This window comes from Lontra canadensis, unplaced genomic scaffold (genome assembly GCF_010015895.1).
Source record: "Lontra canadensis isolate GAN:19392208 unplaced genomic scaffold, GSC_riverotter_1.0 scaffold104, whole genome shotgun sequence".
Classification (NCBI taxonomy): domain Eukaryota; kingdom Metazoa; phylum Chordata; class Mammalia; order Carnivora; family Mustelidae; genus Lontra; species Lontra canadensis.
Genome location: NW_022631098.1, coordinates 2,376,871 through 2,403,193, shown reverse-complemented (window position 1 = coordinate 2,403,193; position 26,323 = coordinate 2,376,871). Strand labels below are relative to the sequence as shown.

At 44.6% G+C, this 26,323-nt stretch overlaps 1 protein-coding gene across 7 annotated transcripts in view; it reads left to right on the top strand.

Annotated features, from left to right (window-relative positions):
* EXPH5 (exophilin 5) overlaps nucleotides 1–25,906 on the top strand; it is a 65,682-nt gene extending 39,776 nt beyond the window's left edge. For 3 of the 7 annotated variants that reach the window (XM_032838329.1, XM_032838332.1, XM_032838331.1), the window contains exons 3-6: nucleotides 1,281–1,443; nucleotides 9,503–9,551; nucleotides 16,931–17,066; nucleotides 20,486–25,906. In XM_032838329.1, coding sequence (XP_032694220.1) covers nucleotides 1,281–1,443; nucleotides 9,503–9,551; nucleotides 16,931–17,066; nucleotides 20,486–25,743 — 5,606 coding nt within the window. In that variant the 3' untranslated portion in view covers nucleotides 25,744–25,906. Of the gene's footprint in view, nucleotides 1–1,280; nucleotides 1,444–2,506; nucleotides 2,657–7,100; nucleotides 7,176–9,502; nucleotides 9,552–16,930; nucleotides 17,067–20,485 lie in introns of those variants that run through there. The other 4 variants (XM_032838330.1, XM_032838333.1, XM_032838335.1 and 1 more) reach the window with 4 other exon arrangements.
* The last annotated feature ends 417 nt before the right edge of the window (nucleotides 25,907–26,323 follow it).

Here is a 26,323-nt window from a genome sequence, read left to right as displayed (position 1 = left end):
GATTATGGGAAGAAGTAGTGGAAAACCCCCCCACCCATCTGATACTTCGGTAACTTAAAATCTGTAGGTAAATGCTTCTTTGAACACCCCAGCTATGTGACTACACTCACCTCACTCATCTTCCCCCATCACTTTTTAAAAAATCTATACATGAGGGGGCGCCTGGGTGGCTCAGTTTGTTAGGCAACTGCCTTCAGCTCAGGTCATGATTCTGGAGTCCTGGGATCGAGTCCCACATCGGGCTTCCTGCTCAGTGGGGATTCTGCTTCTCCCATTGATCTCTTTCCTCTCATGCTCTCTATCAAATAAATAAAATCTTTAAAAAAATCTGTAAATGAGGATAATAAAACCCACTTTCACAATTCATCAATATAATTTCATCAATTATAAAGTACAAAAACAGTATAGAGTATCTTCCTACTGATATAGTCATATTGACTACTTCTGCTGGTGTGTTGCTAACATTAGTAACATCAAGAAACATGTAACAATATTTCTAAAGTTATTCCGACAATATTTTACAACTCCCATAATAAACAAATCCGTCTAAAAAGACTCATAGCTCAGACTTTGAAATTTACCCTATATAGACCATGGCGACTTTCCCTTACCTTGAATTCCTCTGATATTTATAAATCCAGCATGTCTAAATATATTACAGTATTGTAGACTTTGTATATGTTGATGTTGCCTTAGAATTTTTAACGCTTACATATATGTGTTATCTATACATATATTAGACATGTTTCTGTTATAAGCAGACACACATTTAAACCACATGTGTAGCAAATACACAGAGGTAGATTTCTGATGGGAATAAGGAACACTCTAAGTGGCTTAATTTCCCTTTTCTTTACTTTCTTTGGAGTAAAAAGCTGCGTAGTGTCTATCACTGTGGCTTTAAAGCACTAAGATAAAAATGTCTGCAGGACAGGGAGGACAGGGTAGCTAGAAGCACCCCGAAAGCTGAACGAGGGCCCTGACACCTTACGTTAGGCTTTGGATGGATTTGGGCATCTGGTGTGTGGGGAGGGACGTTCCACAGAACTGCGGTTCACAGTGCATATTATAAGACTCCCTACTCTTTGTAAGGATTTTCTCTACTCGGCAGAGCCATCAGAGGCAGGGGGCTCTCCTGACATCCTAGGGTCTTCATGTGGGGGTGCCTGCTGCATTCTCCTTCTGCATTAAGTGGTGGGAAGCAAGAACGAAGTCTTAGTTCTCCGAGATGTATTTACCTGGAAACACTGGGTGATGCCAGATTTCTACAATTTCTCTAGATTCCATGAAATTACAAACATCAAGATCTAAAAATACAGCTCATCAAAGAAACCCAACATCCGTTTCTTCTCGGCTGAGTTTCCGATCGTCATTTGCGTCCCTGTTCTCGTTCAGAAAATCCAGAAAGGAGACTTTAAAGCTTCAGTCTCTGGGACAGAAAGGGTGAGTTAAACTCGGGTCTTGTGGCAGCTCTGACGTCAGAGGCCGGTAGCCTGTTTTGTGTTCAGAGTGTTTAATGTTTGTTCTCAGGGTTTAAATGCAGATAGTCACAATTGAAACAGGACTGAGCTCGCAGAGGGACAAAGTCCTTTTGAAACCATGAAACCTGACTCTTTTGAAAGCCAGCTTCTAACCAACTGCACAGATCCCAGGTCGTACACTCGATGAATGAAGGGTTAAGTGTTGGGAAATGCTCATTGATTTTCTCCACTGTTTCAAGAGCCTGGTCTATGCCCTGGTCAGGAAGATATCTCTATTTTATTTTATTTTATTTTTCTTAAAGCCGTTATTAGATTGGCTGTCAAAATTATTTAAACAGTCTGCCTCAGAAATTGTTCTGATGCTTGTTCTGGGAAAAAAAAAAAAAAAGAAAACTGCCTTTTCAGATCAGATAGTCTATCAGCAGTGATGATTATGGTCCATAGATTAGGAAGAGATCTTTAAATCAGAACTACTTTTTCCTTGGGAATATGTGTGTCTGTGGTCACAGGGAGAGATGGGGTAGAAAGATGAAATGAAAGTAAGACGAGCACGAGAGTCGAGAAAACTTGCATTTTAAAACCGAGGGGATAAAGATATTGCCATGACTAACCAGATTCAGGACGGCTGTTCTGCTGGGGGGAACCCAGAATTTAAACTTAAGGCAAAGGAAGGGAAGCTTTTTGGAACAGGCGTCGTTCCAGAGAGTTCCCAGCATAGAACGGTGTAAATCAGTTCATCTCGACTCACCGGCTGTTGGGTTGTTTTGTGAAAAACAAGCAAGGCTTTGCTTACATGCGATTGAGCTGACTGGTGAATATTTTCAGCGTGTCTTCCTGGTTGAAAAGCTTCCCACCCTCTTAAGGTGTTGGCTTCACACGTGACGTGTGCCGTCAAACCATTCAGAGTGTGTTGCCGCACCAGACAGGAGCTGCCGGAGGTCACTCCTGCTGGAAACAGTAAGTGGCATACGGCTCGGGGGCGGCAGGGGATGAGGCTCCCGAAACTGGAGACCAGAATTCTGCCCTCCCCTCCCGGGTGGATGGAAGGCGTTTTGCTCTCCACGTTCACCTGAACCCGCTCTCGTCTTTGCTGAAATAATGAGGAGCTGAACAGAATGTAGATTTATGTGACTGTCCCTACCCGAGTCACTTGCAAGGAAGTACTCTGCGAATAAGTGAGTTGCTTTTCTTCCTAAAAATGTTTGAAACACCAGTAATCCTCTCACTTGGGGATGTAGAGTCAAGGGGTGTTTCCTGCGGAGGGAATATGTATTTTAAGGACAAAGGGAATATCCCTGATGTGTGGTGTAGCTGGGACTTGCGATAAGAGTTTGCGTTGTCGGTGATTTTCTTTAAGGCAGAGTTTTATACAGCTAACAATCTGACATCAGTAAACCGGGAAAAGTTGAAGAACCTGTTCACTCTGTGGACAAGTTATTTCCAAGCTCCTATTCCAAGTCACGGCAAAAGTGGGTTAAAGAAGACGGCAAATCTAGAATCTTCCATGGGGGTATCATGTTTTCTGGGTACAGACCAAGGTGAAAAAAAAATTTGCAACTTCGCAAAATTCTGTTTAGTAACCATCCTTGTGTGCCAGCATGACTTGCAACTTTCTTTTAACCACACAAACTGAAACATAAAAATCAGAATGCAGACATGAAGCGGATTTTATCCTTTAAGTATATATGGGTATGTTAAGCAGTTTTCAGAATTTGTCTTCTCTGAATCCATTTTACTTTCAAATGGAAATGGAAATAAATATTTATTCATTGTGCTGGTGCAGAATATCATGAAGACACTGTTTTTTTGCTCCTAAAAAGTTTCAGTAGATAAATTGCAAAATATCATGAAGACACTGTTTTTTTGCTCCTAAGAAGTTTCAGTAGATAAATTACAAAAATATTAATTTTTTTTTATTTATTGTTCTCAAGATTGTATTTATTTATTTACTTAACCATTTGAGAGAGGGAGAGAGCACAGGTAGGCAGAGCGGCAGGCAGAGAGAGAGAGAGAGAAGCAGGCTCCCCGCTGAGCAGGGAGCCCAACACCGGGTTCAATCCCAGGATCCCAGGATCATGACCTGACCCGACGGCAGACACTTAACCCAGCTGCCCCTGTCCTTTTGATTCTTAAATATGTGTGTGACCTAAATATTCGGATACAAATCCTGAATGTGTGTGTGGCCGGGGGTGGTTTTAGGGAGTGTTTACTGTGGCAGGAATATACATTGTGTGTTGTGCATTTCCAGGGACACTTGACTCTTAAGTAGAGCCTACCTTTCTTTAGCAGTTCTGACTTTTGAAATACAAAGTCCACCTTCCAAATACATGATTCAGGATCTCCTCCTCGCCTTGACCTGCACCAGGAAGCAGCCAGCTGCACGGGCCAGCCCCAGGAAAGCAGAGTCATTGCGTGCCAGGTAGCCGTCAGGTTCCTACTTGCCGAAGCCATCTCGGTTCCACTTTGTCACACTCTGTGCTCCGCAGAACAAGTCAGCCACGCAGTTGAGAGGATCTTTTTGCAAATCACAGGGAGAGAACCCACACTTCCAGGCAAAATACAGCCTCCTGCTCAACCCTGAAAGACTCAAGTATCATAGAAATATCTTTTCATCTTTTAAGCTGTGGTTTAACCAAAAAATGACATTGGATCGTGGAGGACACTCCCCGGAAGAAAAGGGATTTGGTCATTTCATCAGATATTTACTTGAGAAAGGCCCAGTCAGTAAAAGTATATGATATACTGAAGCTTTGATTTCCTATAAGGAGTGGGTAAAAAGCTGTGGGAACATGGTGACTGAATGAATTAACAAAAAGGCAAAAAGTTTGCCATTTCTGTTTCACATAAGGACGAGTTTTTCCTCCTCCTCCTTTCTGTGCACTTCCCGAATTATGCCATTATTTTTTATTCAATATTTCATTTATTTATTCGTTGGAGAGAGAGAGAAAGAACAGGGGGAAGAGCAGAAGGGGAAAGAATTCCAAGCAGACTCGCTGAGCTGAGCACAGAGCCTGACTTGGGTCTGGATCCCAAGACCCAGAGATCATGACGGGGTAGGGAGGAGCAGAGCACTGCATGTGGTTGGGAACAGGTGCCCCACGAACTCTAGGACATGGCAGAATATCATGGGTTCAGGTATTTCTTATGGCAGTTTTCCGACAAATGACAGTATCTCGAGGAAGGGGCACCCTGCGGAATTCACAGGGGGTACCATCCGGCCTCGCTGTGGCCTGAGTGACTGCTGAGTCCACTGGTGATTATGGTGTCCACTGGTGATTATGGTGTCCTCTGGTAAGTGCTAGGGAGGGTGCTGGTACTCCTGCCATGAGAACACATGGGCGAAGCGCTGAACTCAGACTGGAGGACCGGAAGCCTTCCCGGAGGAGGAGAGCCCGTTGCCAAAGGACACAGAGGACTGAGCCCGGTCATTAAGAGTTGGGAGGTTCCACTAGGCAGAAAAACTGACACAGCCAAGGTGTGGAGACTGGAAAAAGCAAGAACACATCTAGGTCACTGAGGTTCAGTGACCCAGTATAAGGTGAGACCAGTAAGAGGTGGAATGGGAGAGGTTGGCAGAGGCCATAACACAGGGACCAGCGGTGCTAAGGACATGCAGCGCTAAGAAGCTTGGATTTGATCCCATAGACAATGGGAAGATCTTAATCACTTCCATTTAATACCATTTTCCCTTACTTTCTATATATTTTATATATATGTATATGTTTTAATGTGTGTATATTTTGTGTGTATTTCTCTTATATATGTGTGTGTGTATGTATACTTATGTATATTTATATCCGATATATTGGGTAAAGTCACCCACAACCCACTGCCCTGGACAAACACTAAAATATTTTGGTGTATTCAGTGCATGTGTGCAGGTACACATGTCTATTTTATCCACTGCTAGTTTTATCTTTTTTCTTTTTTAAAGTAGTCTCCATGCCCAGCATGGAACCCAGTGCAGGGCTTGAACTCACAACCCTGAGATCAAGACCCGAGCTGAGATCAAGAGTTGGACGCTCAGCTGACTGAGCCACCCAGGTGGCCCCCCTTGTTAGTTTGTAAGCAGAAGAATGACATGATCAGATCTTCATTTTACGAACATTATTTTAGCGTGGTGCTTCTCGACCAGGGACAATTTTGTCCCCCAAAAGATATTTCTGGTTTTCACAATGAAGGGTGGGAACTCTGGGCATTCGGTGGGTAGGGGTCAGCAATGTTGCTGGGTAACCCATGTTGCTACGACCACCACCCCCAAAGAAATGCCTGTATGGCCGAGGCTGGGAGATTGATCTGGCTGCAGCACAAAGAACAGACTTGAGGAGGCAAAACCAGAGTCAGAGAGACCAGGGAATGAGCTGCTGAGATGATGGACGAGGTAGCAGGCAGGGAGGAGGGCAAACTGTGGGCAGATTCGCGCACGACTTAGAATGTAGAGTCGGGAGAACCCGCTGACAGGATGTGGTGGGTGAAGAAGACGGGGGAATGGAGGTGAACTCTTTCCCCCGACTTAGGAAACTCAGTAGGTGCTGGTGACAAAAGATCGTTGGAGCAGATGTGATGAGGATGAAAAGGAACACATTTGCTTATTTATTCAAGAAGGGTGTTCAAGCAACACGGTGCGTGGTGCCGTGGAAGGAAGCATGCAGCCCTTGCTATCTCGGGCTTCAGTCTTGTGGGGATGACGGAACGGAAAGAGAGAAACGTAGAACGCTGGTGCTACGGTGGGGAAGTTCCTCGTGCTCTGCGAGCACGACGTATGAGGGAGTGTCTGGTACATTACGTCTTGAGCCCAAGAGGTCTTCCAGGGAAGATGACATCAGTCTTTTCAAGAAGAGGAGAGTTGCCCAGGCACACACGTGGTAGAAAGAGGTTTCAGGTACATTCCGTGCAGATGTTCAGAGCTGTGCCAAGTGCCTGTGGCAGAGGGATGTACAAATGCAGAGTGTATGGGGACTAGGTTGTATAGAGCCTTGCAGGTGCAGGGTAGAGTTTGAATCATAAAATATTACACCACGAAGTAGCGTGATTCACTTTACACTGATCGCTCTGGCTATAGAGTAGGGAGTGGATTGGAACAAAACTTGGAGGGAGAGGGACAGGCAGGGGACTAGTGCCAACATGAAGGCAGCAGATGGTACATGCCGTAACTGGGGTATAAATGGGGGGGTGGGGAGGTATGGGTGGTTTCTGGTTGTGAATCTACAAGATCATTGACTGGATAGGAAAGAGTAGATGTGGAAGAAGGACACAGAGTCCATTTGGGACACAGAGGGTCTGCATGGCCCGTGGTCATCCAGATGGAGCTCCTCAGTGGCCAGTGCTCAGAGCGTGCTGCATCACTGTGTGGGGGAAGTCACCTGGGATTCTGGTTTTTTAATTTTTTAAATTTTTTTTATTTATTTGATAGAGAGAGAGAGATGACAAGTAGGCAGAGAGGCAGGCAGAGAGAGAGGAGGAAGCAGGCTCCCCGCTGAGCAAAGAGCCCAATGCAGGGCTCAATCGCAGGACCCTGGGATCATGACCTGTGCCGAAGGCAGAGGCTTTAACCCACTGAGCCACCCAGGTGCCCCCTGGTTTTTTAAAAGAATATTCTTGAGCTACACTCTCATGTACTGAGTGAGAATTTCTGAATGGCTTCTGCAAAGGTGGAGAGTCGAGAGAGTATTTTATGGAAGTGAAATAAATTCGGTAAGTCAAGCTTACAGGTACCTAGAGATGAGCGGAGTGTTGGGGGATAAGGTGTGAAGGGTGTCGGGGGTGGGTCTGGGAGGCTCATCAGACAACAGAAGAGCCTTGCATCAATTAAGATTTTGAGTAATACCTTGTAAGATGGTAAGCAGGGGACTGATGTGACTGCATGTACATTTTAGGCAGATCTCTGTTGGTGGTAGGAAAGATGGAGAGGAGTCGGGAGAGAAATTATAAAAGTTTCATAGGTGGAGTGAGTGACCTTCAGGATGTGGCCTCGGCAGGGCTTGAGAGCAAATGCAGAAGATGCGGTAGCTTTGTGTCCCTTCGGCACAGGTCATGATCCTTGGAATCACTTGTCCAGAGGACTCTTACCAGCAGAGCTCCCATCACACCACTGCTGCTTTCATTCACTCTGCAAGCAATGTTTGCTTTCTAATGTTTCACATTAGAAACAGAAATTCACTTTTAGGAGGGCCTGAGAATGGGTGTGGAGACTCTGGGCCCCCAAGCCACCTGAGTCCTACGCCCATAAATCCACAGGGGCATACTCGGTCTTGCACACCGTCAGGGGACACGCATCCCCCACGGGGCACAGCACTCCCTTGCACTCGGTGGCACTCTGTCATGCTCCTGCCACCCTCTAAGTCACATCCTCTACCCTCCTGCCAGTCCCGGGAACAGATCCCTACCCCAGCTGCCCACGCTCCAAATCAGATTCAGGACCTGGGGAACCGCGTGGGCACACCGTGAGGGTTGCAGCCCCCGGGGCTCTGGAAAGACTCTTCCCAATCTGGCATGTTCTCTTGGCTCCGGCAAAATTGAGTTTCTTGCCAGTTCCCGAGCTCCCTGGCTCTTGCCCATCTCCAGGTTTTGCCCGTGCTATTCTCTGCCTTTCAAACCAGTTCACCAGCCACCTTCCCCTTGTCCCCTTCCCTGCTCACCCCCCACAAGTGCTCACCGTGGCCTCTGCATGTTCAGGGCATTTAACTCAACATCTCCTAATTGTCCGCATCACCTCTTTGCTTGTATTTTGACTCTTTATGTATCTAATCGTTCCTACTGCAAAAGCTCTCAGGGAACAGGGTCCCTATCTCAGTCCTGTTGGTTTCCTCCGAAACACTCAGAACAGGCAGCCTGTAGGCTCAGTAAGGCTGTGGGGGAAAAGAAGAATAAAAATAAGAGCAGTATTCAATATTCAAGTTCTAGATATTTTTCTTTTAGAGCTGGTGTTTCAGAGTAATGTGAAACATAGTCCATGATATTAATTTCCATTTCTGTTTAAAATTCGAGCTAAACCGTCAGCTATAGCTGGATATCTTCAACATCTAAAACTGTATGGCTTCCCAGGTTTTATGCCCAACTCTGGGGAACCATGGAGCAGCTAGGAGCTCCAATAAAGGAAAACCGTATCTTGCCACTTTTAGCTGATCTGACCCAAAGTCCTGGTTCGTTGTTTTAATGCTCGATTCCCTTTGCTGTTTTCTTAGGAACGGTGAGGACCTCATTTCGTACAGAGCAGTGAGTCATCACCGTCTATTAAATCTTGAGCTGTAATGCAGGCAGAGTGCCCCCTGGCATAGGATTATGGATCTAAAAGATCAAAATCTATCTCAATTTGGGACCCATGTCTTGTAAATTTTTCACCTTCTGGGAGAAGCAGCATAAACAGTAAAAGTGTAATTGTTCTCCAAGATGGTTTCCTAGTGAATAAGGCATCTTTATAAAACTAAACAACCAGAAGCCATATTTGAAGGGCTTGCTTTTTTTTAATTAAAGATTTTTATTTATTGATCTGACAGAGAGAGAGATCACAAGTAGGCAGAGAGGCAGGCAGAGAGAGAGGAAGGGAAGGAGGCTCCCGGCTGAGCAGACGGCCCGTTGCGGGGCTCGATCCCAGAACCCTGGGATAATAAGCTGAGCTGAAGGTAGAGGCTTTAACCCACTGAGCCACCCAGGCGCCCCAAGAGTGATGTCTTTAAATGACATAACGTGTATTGATGCACAGTAAGCCTGCAACCCATGAATACTCTTTTTGTTATTCTGTCTTTATGCTGCACTCACATCCAAATCCACCATTATGTAATCTCTTCTTGGCTACTTGAGTGATAAAGGTGGGAAGTGTCGATCCTAAACAGTCCTAAGAAACGCTCTCTGAGGTTTTTTCCAACAGTGCACAAACCAAGAAATGTCTTCCTATAGGATGTTAGAAATACCTCTAATATATTCTCAGGTTATTAAGCTATAACAGCAAATGTGCTGTTGATTTTCCTCCTAGTAAAAGTTGGGCACTTCTTCAAAGAAATTATTTCACATTCTTTCCACAGATGTGACAACCACCCGGGACCTCCTGCGTCTGTGAGGCGAGTCCTTACGGTGAGTAACTGGAAAGTTAAGGTTATGCCAAGGAATTCAGCATTAGTGAAATCCCTGGTTGGCTGCCTACGCAAATAGGCTTCTCCTTGGCTCAGCTTTAAATTTACTTTAGAAGCTTAGATTTGCCCTAGAGAGTTCAAAGTTTCCCAACTGTTGTAGGTCTCCGGTTGGCTCTGCCGGGAGGGAGCGAGGCCATCGTGTGTCCCCTCACACCATCATGGCATCTCTGATTTTGGACCACGGGTCACTCCCGTACAGTACAGACTTCGAGCACTGGGCAGTGGAAGAAGCTAGAGGTGTCCACGGGCACTCTTGCAAGCCAGTGTGGGTCTGGGCTTGACCTTTTCTCGACAAGATCGTCATTTGTGTTCAGAGTGGAAGCCAGTGATCTGTGGGATGCATTTGGCGGGGACAAGTTCACAGGGAGGGACTGACCCCACTGTTTAGATTGAAGTGTCTCTGTGTTCACAGGCTTACAAGATTAAGCAGCTAGACATTTCCTGTATCTTGCTTCATGGTCTTAACTTTTGATCTTCACCTGCCTGTGTCTTATGGTGTGACTCATGTTTTGGAGATGAAAAAGAATGTCGGAAAGGACCTAAGAATGCAGGAGGAGAATCTTAGTACTCGTACCTCTCTCTCTCTCTCTCTCTTTTTTTGCAGAAAGCATGGTAGAATTCATGGTGAGGAGTACATATAAACAGAGGTTTTTTATTTCAGAAACAAAAGAAGGCCCCCTTTCCTCTTCAGAGTATTGCCACTTCCTCCCGAATAACACTGAGCGCTATCTCCTTAAGTGTGAGCCCCAGTCATGACACCAACACCAACAACCCGCCTCACTCTCTTGGAGAACCTGCTATCACCTGGCACTTGGCAGAGATCATTCCACTTAATCCCTAGGGGATATCTACAAACTATGTTATTATTATCCCCATTTTAAAGATGAAGAAACTGAGGTTTAGAGAATCTGAAGGTCATGTTCAAGGTTGCTGGTAAATGGTAGAGTCCAGAATAGAAAATCTGGGTTTCTGTAACTCCACAACCAGAAGTCAGTAATGCCTACAGCTCTGTCAGCCCCAAAGCCCTGTTTGCTTATGAGCCCTGCTGGCTTGCTAGGGGCAGGGGCTCCTGTCATGGAGCAACGGGCTGGAGAGTCGTGTATCCAGCCCTGCTCCAGGATGCTCCCATACTCTTGTTTTCCTTGGAGAAGGACTCGGAGCTCACCTTCCCCTACCAGGAGGGAGCTATGGGGTCTGAAGCATATGAGGAACACAGAAGGAAGTGCAAATGCCTAGAAGTTATAAAACATTAGAGCTAATTGGGAATCCTCAGGATTTGAAAACCCAGTCTGAGGACTAATAGATGACCTTTCGTTGGCACTCTTGATTGCTGCTCGGATCTAACCGTTTCACTGCTCGGAAATGCGTCCCTCTGCGAGGGAGAGCTGGGAAAACAAATGAAACTCAAGACAGTGATTGTTGACTCTGGCTAATGGCTTTTATAAAAATTCAGAGAGAAACTGCCGAAAACAAAGGTTTTGTATGATGTGTAGATTTCCATTATTTATTCATGGAAATCTTATCCCCTTGGCCTACAAACAGCTGAAGGTTGGCGGTTGATGCTGAGGGCTTCTTGCCAAGATCTGAGGTAATGAGCTTCTCATCACTTGGTTAGCAGCCTAGTGGGAAGTTGGTTACAAAGGGGACCGGGCATTTTATAGGAGATTGTGCTACACTGTTAGACGACCTTCCGCTCAAAGAGAAAACAGCTGCCCTGTAGACGTTTTCTTCAGCTTCAAAGAAGCAAAGGGGGGAGCGCCTGGGGGGCTCAGTGGGTTAAAGCCTCTGCCTTCGGCTCAGGTCATGATCCCAGGGTCCTGGGATCGAGCCCCGCATCGGGCTCTCTGCTCAGCGGGGAGCCTGCTTCCTCCTCTCTCTCTCTGCCTGCCTCTCTGCCTACTTGTGATCTCTGCCTGTCAAATAAAATAAATAAAAAATCTTTAAAAAAAAAAAAAAAAGGGGGCACCTGGGTGGCTCAGTGGGTTAAAGCCTCTGCCTTCGGCTCAGGTCATGATCCCGGTGTCCTGGGATCGAGCCCCACATCGGGCTCTCTGCTCCACGGGGAGCCTGCTTCCTCCTCTCTCTCTCTGCCTGCCTCTCTCTGCCTACTTGTGATCTCTGTCTGTCAAATGAATAAATAAAATCTTAAAAAAAAAAAATAAAAAAATAAAAAAAATAAAAAGAAGAAGCAAAGGGTTTCAGAAAACAGCATTTGGGGAGCTAGAGAGAAGGTTAGAGATTTGTAGCTCAGCATTCCTCCCGACCTCAGGACTTCGGCCATTTTGGGCTGAGGAATTCCACGCTGTGGGGGCCACCCTGGGTATCACCGGCTGTTCAGCAGCAACCCTCGCCTCTACTTACTAGATGCCAATAGTTCTCCTCCACTCGGCCATGAGAGTCAAAAATATCTCCAGAAATTGCCAGTGTTCCCTGAAGCGCACATTGCCCCAGGGAGTGTGGCCGCCTCCTTCGAGCCAGGCAGCCCAGGTACAAGTAGTCACCATTTCTGAGAGTAGAAAGAAAACACATGGCCTTGGCCACTTGATCCCTCCAGCACTCTGAACAGATTGTGGCTGGGCCTCATGTGAGGTGACATGCGAGGTCTGTGCCCGCAAACACACATCTCCAGTGTCCTTACAACACTGGGCCAGTGTGAGCTCCCCGAGGCCAGGACTGTGTTTTCCCTCCTGCCTCACTGGCACCACCTGAACACTCAGAAGTGGAAAGAAGGAATGAACGAGTGCTTTCCAGCTACAGGTGCACTGGTGGACTTGACCTTTGCAAGAGAGCAGACGGAGAACAAATTCAGCAACACCTTGAAAAATTAATTTGTTGACTTTGCCAGGGTGTGTGATAACATCAGTGAGCTCAGGCTTCAACTCCCGACAGCTGCCCTACAGGTCTGGCCACCCTGGGAAGTTCTCAAATGGTCTAAGGTTACTCTGTGACACGGTTTGTTTGTGTCATCAGACTTGCAGACGAGAGCAGTAGTGGGAGCTGGGGCGAGTAACAGGCCTCATTTGGCTCAGCCTATTTTAGGTGCCGTGTTTGAGACTAGAACTGAGATCTTAAGAGCCAGTGTTCTGACACTCTGGCTTCTAATTCTTTGGAACGCTTTTCCAGTTCATTCGATGGTAGGCCTTGGGAGGAGTCCTCCGGGAATTGCTCTGAGACTGTAGAAGAATAGGAAGGGCCAACAAGTGGACTCACTAAGTGCTAGACACCAGGCTGAAGTATTTCCAGCAATTAACTCACTTAATCCTCGCAGCGACCCTGTGGGGCTGGGGAGGGAGGCTTATTGCTGCTCTTGTCATTACTATTGTGTCTTCATTTTACCAAGAAAGAAACAAAGGCACCAAGAGTTTACCTTGTCCAAAGTTATACCCCCAGTAAGGAGCAGAACTAGGATTTGGACTGGTGGAGAACTCATGTGTTTGACCATTATGCTTTCTTGTCTCAGACATGCTTTTCCAAGTCCTAAACTGTAAGATCTTGTATGTCTCGATTTTCGGAAGGGTCTTTACTAGAAATCTCATATATGTAATTTTCTCCCTTGGTATAGAGCATCAGTCAGTCGATAGCTGCATGGGCTTGGAGGGGCTGGAATGCTTAAAGCAAGGTTTTCGTCCAAAACGTCTGCCATTTAATTGAGGTCATGTGCATGAGTAGAATACCAATAAAAAGCAACATAATGGAAAGAACAGGGTTGGGGTTCAGATCACATGAGTGAGAGCAGCCAAGGCCACCATTTATTATTCCTATGACCTAAGTAAGGCACTTACCCAGACTCTGTTTTCCATCTGCAGAATGGGAATGATAATCCCTACTTAATTCTTTAACTTGTTCTAAGTATCATAGGGGAGAGGATATTTTGAAAGTAGGTTGAAAATGGAATTCCTGAGTGATCTTGTTCAAAGATAAGATGGTTGACATCAAGGGACTGGACAAAATGTGATAGAGACGTTCAGCAGCTGACAAAGGGATGGTGGCAAGATGGTGTTGACGTGCGGCTCAGTAAATCTTCGTGAGTCTCTTACCTGCTGATTCCGTGCTGGATGCTGGGCAGATACTAGCTTTCGTAGTTATTTTAGAAGTGGGTCTGCTTGCGGGGTCCCGATCTGTTTGTCTTCAAATCCCTGGTTTCCTGGATCGGGGTGGGGACTGGCAGGAAGGAGAGGGGTCTGGTGGCAAAGTGCCAGTGGGAGGAATGTCAACAACTTCTCAGGATATCGCAGGTATAATAACAGGCACCGTAATAGGTACAAAAACACTATTCTAACCAATTCTTTTCGGGGAGAAGGGCTCACAGTGACGGTGATCCACGAGCTGGATTCTGAGGGATGCGTTGGTATTTTCCAGGGGAAGAAGAGAGCAAAGATCGGGAGCACGCGTGGCGGTCTAGGAGGAAGGGTGCGCCATTCTCGGGAACCGGGTGCAGGGGGCTTGGAGCACGGGGCCCTGGAAGGGAGCTGGGGAGGAAGGGCTGAAACGGAAGGTCGAAGAGCAGCAGGATTTTGGTGCGTGGGGGTGTTCTCACCCTCGAGGCCAGGAGTGGGACTTAGGCGTCATCTTCTATGGCAAATTCATGGCATGGAGCAGTGTTTTGAGGAGGATTCTGAGTCCAGGACAGAGCCCCAAATGAAGATCGTGTGTGTCTGGGCCCCGGGGGGGATTTGCCCCCGTGCTAGGTGCCGGGACATTCTTCAGTATCTCGGACTGCGTTTGGCCTCAAAAGATGCTTCCAGCTGGGACCTGGGGTATTAATAAGCTAACAGAACAGTGAAGAGAGGTTATTCAGCCTGGACTCTGGAATCTCAGAGATTGGGAAGGAATCCTTCCCTCCACAGTGTGACCGGGAGCAAATTCCCTTCTTCCAAGTGAGGTTTTTCTCAAATTGGCGGTAATCATCGCACCAACCTCATAGCGTGGTGAAAATAATGAAATAAGGTAACTGTATAAAACCCATGTTGCCTAGAATATTCAATGAGCAGATGCTCCTGCTGCTAATAATTATAATTAATAATCACAGTAACTGCTCACACAGAGCTCAAGTGAAAGGGGTCTCTAGAGAGATCGTATGCCTGGTACCTGCCATTGACTGGCAGTTGCTTTTTTTAACCATTTCGTCACGGAACAGTATGTCCTTGCACATTAAAGCTGAGTGTAAAGTTTTTTTTTTTAAAGATTTTATTTATTTATTTGACAGAGAGAGATCACAAGTAGGCAGAGAGGCAGGCAGAGAGAGAGGAAGAAGCAGGCTCCCCACTGAGCAGAGAGCCCGATGCGGGGCTCGATCCCAGGACCCTGAGATCATGACCTGAGCTGAAGGCAGCAGCTTAACCCGCTGAACCACCCAGGCGCCCCTAAAGCTGAGTGTAAATAAACTCTCCGTATTTTCTTTTCGTCATATAACCTGTACCTCTGTGTGTGAGAAGTGTCCTTAACATGTTGGACGAGTAGCATTGGTCTTTTAGCAGAAGCCCCAAGAGGGACCAAAGACAGGGTCTCTAGGGGGCAAGAACCCTTTTGAGACGTTCATCTCTTCACCTGAGCCCTCCGTCCATGTATTTTTCATTTAAGTGTAAATTTTCATTATAAAAGCATATGATCCAGGAAGCCAAAAAGCATGTGGTCTGGTCTGTACAAAGGAGAGTTGAAGTTCATTCAGGTGTCAAAATGGTTGAGTGACAATGCTCTTCTCTTAATCAGATGCATCTAGTCTACATGAATGATTCGTTTCCAGTATTTTTTTTTTTTTTTAATTTATTTGACAGAGAGAGACAGCGAGAGGGAACATAAGCAGGGAAAACGGGAGAGGGAGAAGCAGGAAACCCGATGCGGGGCTTGATCCCAGGACACTGGGACCATGACCTGAGCTGAAGGCAGACGCTCAACAGCTGGGCCCCCCAGGCGCCCCTTGTTTCCAGTTTTATTATAGTTGGTTTTATCCAGTTGGTATCTCACTGTAGTTACATTGTCTCTGTATTTGTTTACTTCTGGTTCTTATATTAGTGTGTTTAATTACATCCAATGACCCACAAAAGTGATCGCAGGATTGTTTCTCTCTTATTCATAAATGTCGGCATGTCTTCCCTTCCATTCCTTGCCTATAGAATTGAAAACCTCTAAGTCAGTGAAACGTGGGCAGGGCCCCTACAAGAAATAAGTGACCTAGATCTTGAGAGTGAAAACAGGTAGGAGTGAAAATCCTAGATTGTAAGGAGTATAGAAATCAGGAGAACCTGAGATTTAGAACTAGACAGACCTGGGATGGAGAAGTAAAAAAGTTGGAGCTTGGGAAACATTAGAGATTTGGTCTTAAGCGTTCAAGGGGAGATGAAAGGTAACATTTCAAACATCAAAGGGAAGGAGAAAACTTGGAGGGGCCATGGGAGCCAAGCGGCAAGCACTGGGTAGATGAGGGAGCGGATAGCAGAGACTGAATGGGAAGTGGCTGGTAGCATTGTTCAGGGACAGGAGCAGAACGAGTTAGAGAGGAGCCACAGAACCCAGAACCGGTGTGACAGAGGAAATGCAAATGGAGTTTCGGCAATAGAAAGTGAAGGCGTGGGAGTGCACGATCCCCTGAGGTCATGGGGACAAACTAAAGCTTGAGAGTAGGGCAGTGATAGATTTGGAGAAATCAAGATCGACGGTGGCTGTTAAGACAGGAAAACATTAACACTGCCTCATTCCCCTAAACTCTGTCTTGCTAGCAAGAGTGCTTCACAACAGCAACAAAAATTTATAAGGTCATACTTTTTAGCACCTTTGATCCAGAACTGTATCAGCTGCTTATGTCTGTCTGGGAGGGTCTACCCTTCTGAATGACCTCTGTGGCTAGAAATAGTTTTTGTTTTCCCCCTAAAGCATCAAGTTCACAAATCTTAAGGTCCGGTACAAGCTGCAGCTCTCCAGCTCTTGATAGAGCAGGAACAGTGTTAAGAAATCTAAAATTCCAGCCTTTGGGGCCATGGAGACAACACTCCCAATTCAAGAGAGGTCGATTTCTTTCCTGTGTTCCGGGAAACTCCCTAAGACTTGTGTCGTGCTGTGTCTGTAGGAGTACTTGGCAGAAAGAAACTCAATATACTGCTTGAAGACTCAGAGTAAAAACCATTAGTGTAAGTGTAGAGAAGTTCGTGATCACTTACAAATGACAGAAATAATGAAACATTCTAAGTTGAGAGGTGTTAGAAAAATTGATTTGCTTTCCTTAGACTAAGAATTTTAGGTTTGGGAGCTTTTTGTGGGGACATGTGAGTATTCTAGCTAGAGAAGGTCCAGAAATAATATTGCATTTTTCTGTCTCAAAATTAGCAGGCAAAAATACACAGCTCACCTCTGGAAAATCCGCCAGTTGAGAGTGCATTTGTCCCCAGGCCCACAAGCATGAGGGAGGGAAATGGCGTGCCCCCGTGGGATGCATCCCTGCTAGAAAATGAGTATTTCCAAGGTAAGTCTATGTATGAAGCTGACGCCCAGAACTAAAGCAAATAATGATTGCAGTGTGTGTTAAAACGCTCAAGACATAGCAATCCGTATATTTTTTAAATCCTTTTGCTTCCCTTATCTGAAGAGGAGGCTGTTACATGCTACTAACACAAATATTCCAGAATCTTCTATTTAAATATAATCTAAGCAAATATGCTCAGATGAAGGCTGATAATTCTGTGGAATGATAATAACGTTTCATAGTTAACCTCAGGTAAAAAGGAAATGCATTTCTAAGAAATACGTATATAAAGCTTACTGTTCCTAATGGACTTTTATTGTTCCCAATCAGTACCTAAATGCACTGTGACAAAACCTAATTGTTGTTAAACAACTAACCTTGTACGACAGATAGCAATAAAAACAGACACATCCCTAAAGGAGCCGCATACACATGGATCTTATTATTATATAAAGCATAGCTCCCCTTTCCTTAGGTTATTCTGTATCAAAATGAAACCTGGCCAGTGGAACAGTCAACTCTGAAGTCATTCACCAGCTTCATGCTGAGGAACTAAATTCTGTTTGCAGAGGCAATGACCACCCCTGGATGCTGTGTTGGAAGAGGGGGGTGGTCAGAGAGAGACACCCATCTGGGGGAGAGGGGGCTGACCTTTCAGTTACATGGTTCCTGGCAGAGAACTTGCTTCAGAGAAACATAGCCCAGAGGAAAATCTGTTACACAACAAAGGTTTGCTAATATAGGAGAGCTACTGTTTATGACATGGAAAAAAAAATGATTTGGCTTCTCTGAAAATAAAAAGGAAACACAGAACAGATTATTATTTTTTTTAACCTCAAGAGTAATGAATATAACGGGCTTTTTGAATAATTTAAAATCCTCCTATGGGGATGTTAAAAGTGGTTACATCTGGGGAGGAATCCAGGAGTTTTATCTTTTTGTTATACTTTTCCATTTATGTTGCTTTTGTAGGTAGCAAAAGACTTTATTTAAGGGGGGAAAAAAACTATAACTAGCTTGAAAGGAAGAACAGCAATCAAAGAGACTTTATTATAATTTGTTTCAAGGACAGATTTTTTACTCATGATATAATTTTGACATAATTGTGTTTTCTTTATACCTTGGCTTACATTTTGGCACTGTTTGATTTTTGTGTGTGTGGATAAGTGGAATTATTTCAGAGACGGGAGATAAATAATTTTTTTCTTTGGGATGATTCCCTGTAGACTTCCTTAGGTACAGATTTTCAAGATTTGTTCTTCCGGTGGCTGTGCAGACTTAAATAGCACCAGCTTACAAATACTGTAGGGTTGGGAAAATCTGGAACAGACATCAGAAATCTCTTTGACACCTGCCTGAACACAGTTGATATATCTAGAAATATATCCCACCCACCTTCACAAATGCTGATATGCCTCCCTTTCCCTGTCATTGAAGAATTAAGATGAAATTTTTTAATGACAAATCATTTTAAGGAACCAAGGAGAGAGTGCACCATTTCTTTTTAAACTTTAGCATGTTACTTTTTTTTTTTCTTTTTTAGATTTTATGTATTTATTTGTCAGAGAGAGAAAGCACAAGCAGGGGTAACAGCAGGCAGAGGGAGAAACAGGCTTCCTGCTGAGCAGAGGGCTCGATGTGGGACTGGATCCCAGGACCCTGGGATCATAACCTGAGCCTAAGACAGATGCTTAACCAATTGAGCCACCCAGGTGCCCCTGAGAGTGCACCATTTTATGTAACTTAGAAGGAAAGTTGTGGTTTCTTCAGCAATTTAAATTATCCCATAACTTATTTCTCATACCAGATTTGACTGTCATGAATGAACATTTCTTCAATAAATACATAATCTACTTGTTTGTATTTATTATAACATGAATATGATAAAAATGTATCCACGACAAAATGGGTCCTTGGGAATCTTGAAACCTTAAAAGATAATTGTTCTATTTAAAAATCTGACAGGTTTTTCTTGAGGAAAAGAGGTCATATATGAGTAAGTAAACACAATTCAAAGAAATATCAACAGACTGAATGTATCCTGTGTCTTGTCTGTGGTCTCAGAGGCTGGGGTCCTAGTACGCTTGATCTCTGGTTTTGGGCTGCCCCAGGTCCTCCATATTAGAAGGAGGTCACTGAGCTCTAACTTGGACACCACCCCTCCAACCTTGCCACTGAGAGAAAAGTCAACCGTGCTTAATAACTGCAAGTCCAAATCCTTGTAACATCATGAGCTTGCAGTGAAATCACCTTTATAGTTCATTAAAAAAATGAAAAGCGAGCTTTTATGGCCCAGGCATTATATTATGTGGACTCAGCAGACAGACGGCCTGTCACCTTGACAACCTAATCTGTTCATTCCTAGTTTCCTCATTTATAAAACAAGAACAGTAATAGTGCCAGTCTTATAAGGTTCTGTGAGGATTTAATGCATTAATAAATTAAGTATTTAGAACCAGGGCTGACACATAGAAAGTGTGATATTATAGGGATGATAGTGGGGTCTTTATTTTTCCAGGAAAACAATCTAGCGTTAGCATATCAGTTAGCAATATTGTATAGAACTTTAAATTTTCTGTATTGCTCAAATCCATCCAAGTAAGTATGTTTATAAATTACATGCTTGAGCTTTTGGTGGTAATGCTGTTTTTTTTTTAACAGTACAACTGAGAAATCACATGTTATTTACAGACTCTCATTTTTATTGGAACCCTCTGAGGTAAACATGGTGGGAAATATTTTAGCTACCTGGTGACACAAAAGATGAACTAAAAAAAAAGCCAAACACACACTTAAAATTTTTTTGTTGGGGGAAAAAAATGTAGCTTTATGTCCTTAAGGCATTATCGAAAGTTAATTTTGAAAAAGAATGAAAAAGAAACTTCCTCCACAACTTTGTAAAATTCAGAATATCTTAAAAACATAATCAAAACATATGTCACCACATTTATATAAAAATAAAATTAGAGGGACGCCTGGGTGGCTCAGTTGGTTGGACGACTGCCTTCGGCTCAGGTCATGACCCCAGAGTCCCGGGATCGAGTCCCGCATCAGGCTCCCAGCTCCACGGGGAGTCTGCTTCTCTCTCTGACCTTCTCCTCGCTCATGCTCTCTCTCACTGTGTCTCTCTCAAATAAATAAATAAAATATTAAAAAAAAATAAAATAAAATAAAATTAGAGGGGCACCTGGGTGGCTCAGTCAGTTAGGCATCCAGCTCTTGATTTGGGCTCAGGTGTTGCTCTCAGGGTCATGGGTTCAAGCCCCATGTTGGGCTCCACACTCGGCATGGAGCCTACTTAAAAAAATAAAAATAAAATTTTAAATGATTTTATTTCTTGATGAGGGGCCCCAACAACTCAAATTATTATTAGATTGTAAAGTGTTGTACAAAAAAGCTGACTCATATTCTCCTTTCAGTTTTGGATGATCTGGATACCAAACTGGCTCAGGAACAGTGTCCAAGCTCCGTGAATACCACAACATCTCTCAGCTATGGCTCGAGAACAGAGTTCAGCCATTTCTACTCTAGAGGGAACACACACGGTAATATCACCGGATGGCACAAAAACCACTATAATGAAACTTCTAATCTGTCTATCTATGACATCCTGAGGCCAGGAGCCCCTAGGGAAGGTTTTAGAACCTTTTCTCCAAGAACAAAAACAATTTATGATATGTACAGAACAAGGGAGCCCAGGCTCCTAAAAGAAGATTCTGTGCGAAAGAATACTTTTGGTAGTACTTCTCTGTGTTTTGACAGCAGGCAACGATCAGCTTCACCAGCTACAAGATATTTCACAGCAAGAAGCTTACATTTTCCAACCATCACTCAGAACAAGAGTGGGTTTCTACCACCCAGGCACCAGCAGAGCCCAAAGAGGACTCCTTTGTCATCCATCATATGGAATAGAGCAGATTCTTCTGGAGATAGACAGAGCCAGGAAGAGTTTCCGAGGGCCCCCTCGCCCATGGAGATTGACACTGCCGACCCGTATGCGTATCCCAGATGTTTTCGGGAGAAGACGAGATACGGATTCTACCGTTCACAGAGTGTTTACCAAGGTATTCATTTTAATGCCCCCGTGGATAATGCAATGAGTCCTGACCCATTTGAGAATTCAGAGAATATGCCATTCTACCCTCAGGAAAACCCATTTGCTCAATCTTTCTCTAGCAACACCTTTGGACGAAACAGGGAACAAAGATTTAGACAGAGTCCTTTTTGGGACCAACAGGAGGAACATTCTTCCTGGTCTGAGTTTCATCAAAGCAGGCATCTCCTCCCTTCTTCCCACAGAGACTTTGAAATGATTTCCATGGAAGCAAATAGTGTGTTGGCTGCTCGTGGCCATGGTGTTCCTTCTCAACACCGGGGATCGTTTTCTTCTAGTTACAGAACAAATATGTTCGGAGGTCAAGAAGAGCCACACCCCTGGCAGTTTGATTCTCTGACACCCACGCTGGAGAGCATGGAGATGTCACGAGGTAATGGGAGCCAGTTGACTCATTTCAACACACCGAATGTTTGTGCTCTGACTGGTCCAGGCTATCACATCCCATCTGGTAAGTCAGTGTGTCAAGACGGCAGTCGTCCTACGGATATACACATAAACAAAGAATCTTATTCATCTGGCATCGCTCAGACTCTAGCATCTACGTTCAAAACTTCATTCCCCCAGATTCCTGATGACAGAGGGAATCCTCAGAGTCCCATCTTTCAGAAGCCCACCGTCACCGCACAGAAAATTAAGCCTGCCTCTCTTCCAGGAAAAACCTATACAGAAGTCACCGTGACCAAAAGGAATTCAGTTGATTCTCCACCTCTTACTGAAAACCTACCCAATATCGTGGCCACAGAAGTGAGCCATGAGAAAGACTTGAACGACTCTATTTTGGGAGAATATGAACAACTGAACAAGATGGACCAGACAAACGTGACAAGTGAAATGCCCCAACCCGACGCACAGACCGTAATCTCTAACCCTTCCCCCAGTTTTCAAGATCCCCTCTCCCAGGACTCAGCCCAGAGCAGAAGATTTGCTTGGAATGCGTCTACCACAGTAAGTTCCAAACAGAGAGATATATCCAAAATTCATCTATCACACAGAGGGAAATCCAACGAACTAAAAAAAGATAGGAATTATCCTGGGAATAGAAAAGTTGGCCCAGCAACTACCCCTCCTTTCATTCAGGAAAGCAGAACAACATCATTTCCCGGCCCAGAACCAGGGTGTCACCAGGAAGTAAGAGTAAGTGGTGAACGCAGCACAACTCATTCTATGAACTGTAGCCAATCAGCGGCCGGCCACAAGATCCGAGGTGACGCTTTAGATCTGTCCTCAGCTATCCTACCTGATACGTCACCATCGAATAATTCTTTACTCCAGGCTCTGGTGATTCCTTCTACAACAGCATTCTCCAGGAGAAGTCCTTCAGGCAAAGATCCATCTCTGGGAGAAGGAGAACAAAAAAACAATGATAGTAAACCCCAAAATGATCAGTTTGCCCCAAGCTCCTCAGAAAACCAAAGGAGTCATGATAATTTTGTGCTCGTACATGATGAGGTAGTTGACGCTGTCAAATGTCATTCCCGCCCTCCTTGCAGGGAGGGAAAAGGAAAAGGAAAAATAAGACGATGCATATCCTGTTTTGAAAAGTTAAGCAAAACAGAAAGCAGATCAGCATCAAGTGATAAAAGTAACCACAGGGAAATGAAACAAGGCAGTTCCAAGCGTCCTGAGGGTCACACAACTTACTGTATCTCGCCAAGAAAATCAGCCAGTTTCTTCATCAATAACAGGAAACTGGAAAGTAAGGTAGTGCGTTCTTCCTTTAGGAATGACCCACTTCCATTCCAAATCAAGAATAAGGTGGAAGACCCAGTAGGGAAGTACACGTCAAACAAATTCAGTTCCAGTTCTTCGGAGTCAGAAAGCAAATGTTTCAAAGCTGTTTCAGACTTGGTCTCAGTAGCGTCTGAAGCCACAAAGAGGATGACACATACGAAAAACATTAGACCTGCTTCTGTTAGAAAAGGACCACTTCCATTCCTCATCAAGAGGGCTGTGTCGTGTCCTTCGGGGGCACCAGATGCCTCTAATGGGAGAGATGAAAGAGAAGAATCCTTGGCCTCAGACACAGGTGCTTGTGCTCTAACACTAAAACCTTGGGAGACCATCATTAGCCCTCCAGAAAGTAACTCGCCTGTTAGCGATTGTTCTTTACCCAAAAGACACCCTCAAATGGAATACTTTCAAGAACATACTGAAAAGGATGGCAAAATTGCTTCCTCCAAGACAGGTCTCTTTTCAAATGAAGACCCTTTGCCTTTTTCTTCAGACATGTCAAGAAAAGAAAGTGGGAAAACATTACACAAATTTAAGACCACTAGTGTGTTTTCTGTTTCTGGTGATGAAGATAATGTAAAATGTCTTGAGGTGGTTTCGATATATTACACTCTGCCAAGGAAATACAGCAAGAAATTCTGCAACATTCTTGAAAAGTATACACAGCAAATTGATTCACATCCAGAGTCAATGAAAGTGGAGACTGAAGCATTTCCTAATGCTTTTGAAAAGGACAAACTAAATGATTCTCCACAAGAGCACTCAGGAACACCTTCATCTGAAGGTCAAAAGAGGCTGGTCAATTCTGCCCAGGAGAAGAGCCATTTTCTCTCTCACACCACTGAAGATATGACTGCTTTACCAGACCTTGGACCCTCAGAGCTCACATTACAGGAAATGGCTTCTACGGAGACAGATATTTCTCTTCATAAAGGACCATCGAAAACTAGAGAGATTTCCCCAGATAACTTCACTAAAACACCTGCTGGTGATTCACAGAGCAGAAAGGAGGGAGGGAAGAAGTGGCCAAGTGAAACCCTGCACCCTTCATCAATGCTTCAGGGAAAAAAAGTTACAGAAGAGAACTCGGAAGACTGTCAGCAGCCCATTAAGTTGGGTAACCGTGGCCCTTCTCATCTTCCAGCCCGCTCAGAAGAGACAGTTGGAAATTCCCCAACCGGAAGTTCTGAGGAGTGTGCAGGTAAGGCTGTGGTGATTACAGCTGCTGGAACTGCGGAACGCCCTCAGAAAGATACCACAGGCGAAGCTACGGCTGGGAGGGCCCATGGATCGCAGCCTAGGCAAGTAAGAGGGGAAACGGGAACACATGTCCAAAATGAGACTAAAAAAGGACTTTCTGACTCAGAAAGCCAGGTCTTTGCTCTTACTCCAGCTTTGCAAAATCTACACCTTGATGAAGGGACTTGTCCAGGTGAAGCAGATGTAGACAGTTTGCAGTCTGAACCCAGAGACCGACCTCAAAGGAGTCAGGAGGTAAGTATGACAGAGAACGGCAAAGCTGAAGACGAAATACGGAGGTTGGCATGGGATCAACCTTCCCTTCCTGAAGGAAGCAATAAAAATAAAACCAGCTTGGATGACCCAGAAAAAGGGAAGAACAGATCTTTAGTTAAACACAGATGGGCAGCCATGTCCAAAGCCAGCAGAAAATTCTCAGCTAAAGATTTAAGCCCCAGAAGACATGTAGCTACTATCTTCCCCCAAAGTGGGAAGAGTTGTAGCTTGGACAGTCTGTCTCTTGGAACACCAGAGTGTGACGCTCTGTCCCCCGAGCCTGCTCCAAAGCCCGTAGAATCCAGAGATGAACGCAGGTTGAGTAGCGATGTGATGGGTGTGGAGAAATCCGAGAACTCTGTCAAGGTGACTATAATATCCGACAGAGAAGCTTCTACACATTTAAGCAATCAGAAGTCTAACGGCATGTCACAACTATGTCAGAGTGAGTCTAAAAATGTCTCAGACTCATCACCCAAGTGTGAGAAGTCTAAAGACGTAGCGGCAGCTCAGACCTTGGGAAGAGAGTCAGGGGCCTTGACCCAACCGACGTTCCCCAGCCTCGGGGAAGCAGACTTCTCTGACCATCAGAAAGGACTGAACCCTCCTTTTCCATTGGAGCCTGAAGAGAAATCCAGAGGGAGCCTCCCGTTGTCCACTTATTGGCAGGAACAAAGTGCTTCATCTCTGGAGTGGGAACCTGAACCGCACCGCCGTCACTCAAACAGTTTAAAAAGCATCAGTGTGCACGGTAATCTAATACGCAAAAGCCATCCTCCAAAAGTCAGGGAACGCCATTTGTCTGAGAGCACGTCTCTTGTCAATGCCCTGAGTCAGCTGACCCTAGGGAATGATTTCTCTAGCAATGGTGGGTACAGTCGAAGATTCAGATCCTTTTCTGAGCTTTCCTCCTGTGACGCAAATGAAAATCCAGTTTTGTGGAGTGGCAGAACAAAAATGGGTCCCCGGTCTGCCACGTCTATATCCAGACCCATTGACTACGGAATTTTTGGGAAAGAACAGCAGCTGGCCTTCTTGGAGAATGTAAAGAGGTCACTCACACAAGGAAGATTATGGAAGCCGAGCTTTCTCAAGAACCCTGGCTTCCTGAAAGATGACGTGATTAGTGATCCTAATCCAACAGAGCCATCCGGCTCAAATTCTCCTCTGGGCCAGATGCCAGAAGATGCCTTATCTCCAAGCACACCGCTTAATATCTATGAAGAGAATCCACTGGACTCAGATTGTGACACAGACACAACCACAGATGATGAATATTATCTGGATGAAAATGACAAAGAGTCAGAACTGTGAGCCTTCTTCAATAAAATGCCTAACCTTTCCACCAAAAGCTTGTATGGAAATGAAGTGTAAATGTGTATGCCCTTGAGAAGGACAGTATAAAAAAGATCTGGTCTGAGCAGCACCTGCTCTGAAACAACCCGAATTCTCTAACTTCTCTTCTCTATAATATATATATATATATATATATATATATATATATACTTTCTAAATTCTAGAGGAAATGAATTTTTATTTGGGGGGCTTCTCTGCTGTTTTCTCCCTCTGTATATGTTCTTGGCCTTTCTCCCCACTGTCCAGTTTTGGCTTTCTGCTTTACTTTCTCCCTAAATTTTTACACCTTTCATTGTGATACGCAGCCCTACTACCCCAGGCACATGCAAAACTAATAACTTCAGTAAGTTAGTAGTTAGAAAATTCTATATTTCCCCTTCCATTGCACACCCTATATCCAGGACATTAAATAAAAGTCTTGATGATGGCCATGGAGTCAATGGTATCATCCTGTTTGACCTGGCATTTAGGAGGTTTAGGGTTTTGGTTTTTTTTTCCTTTTACACAAAAATAAGGGAATTTTCACAAAGGCATCCTA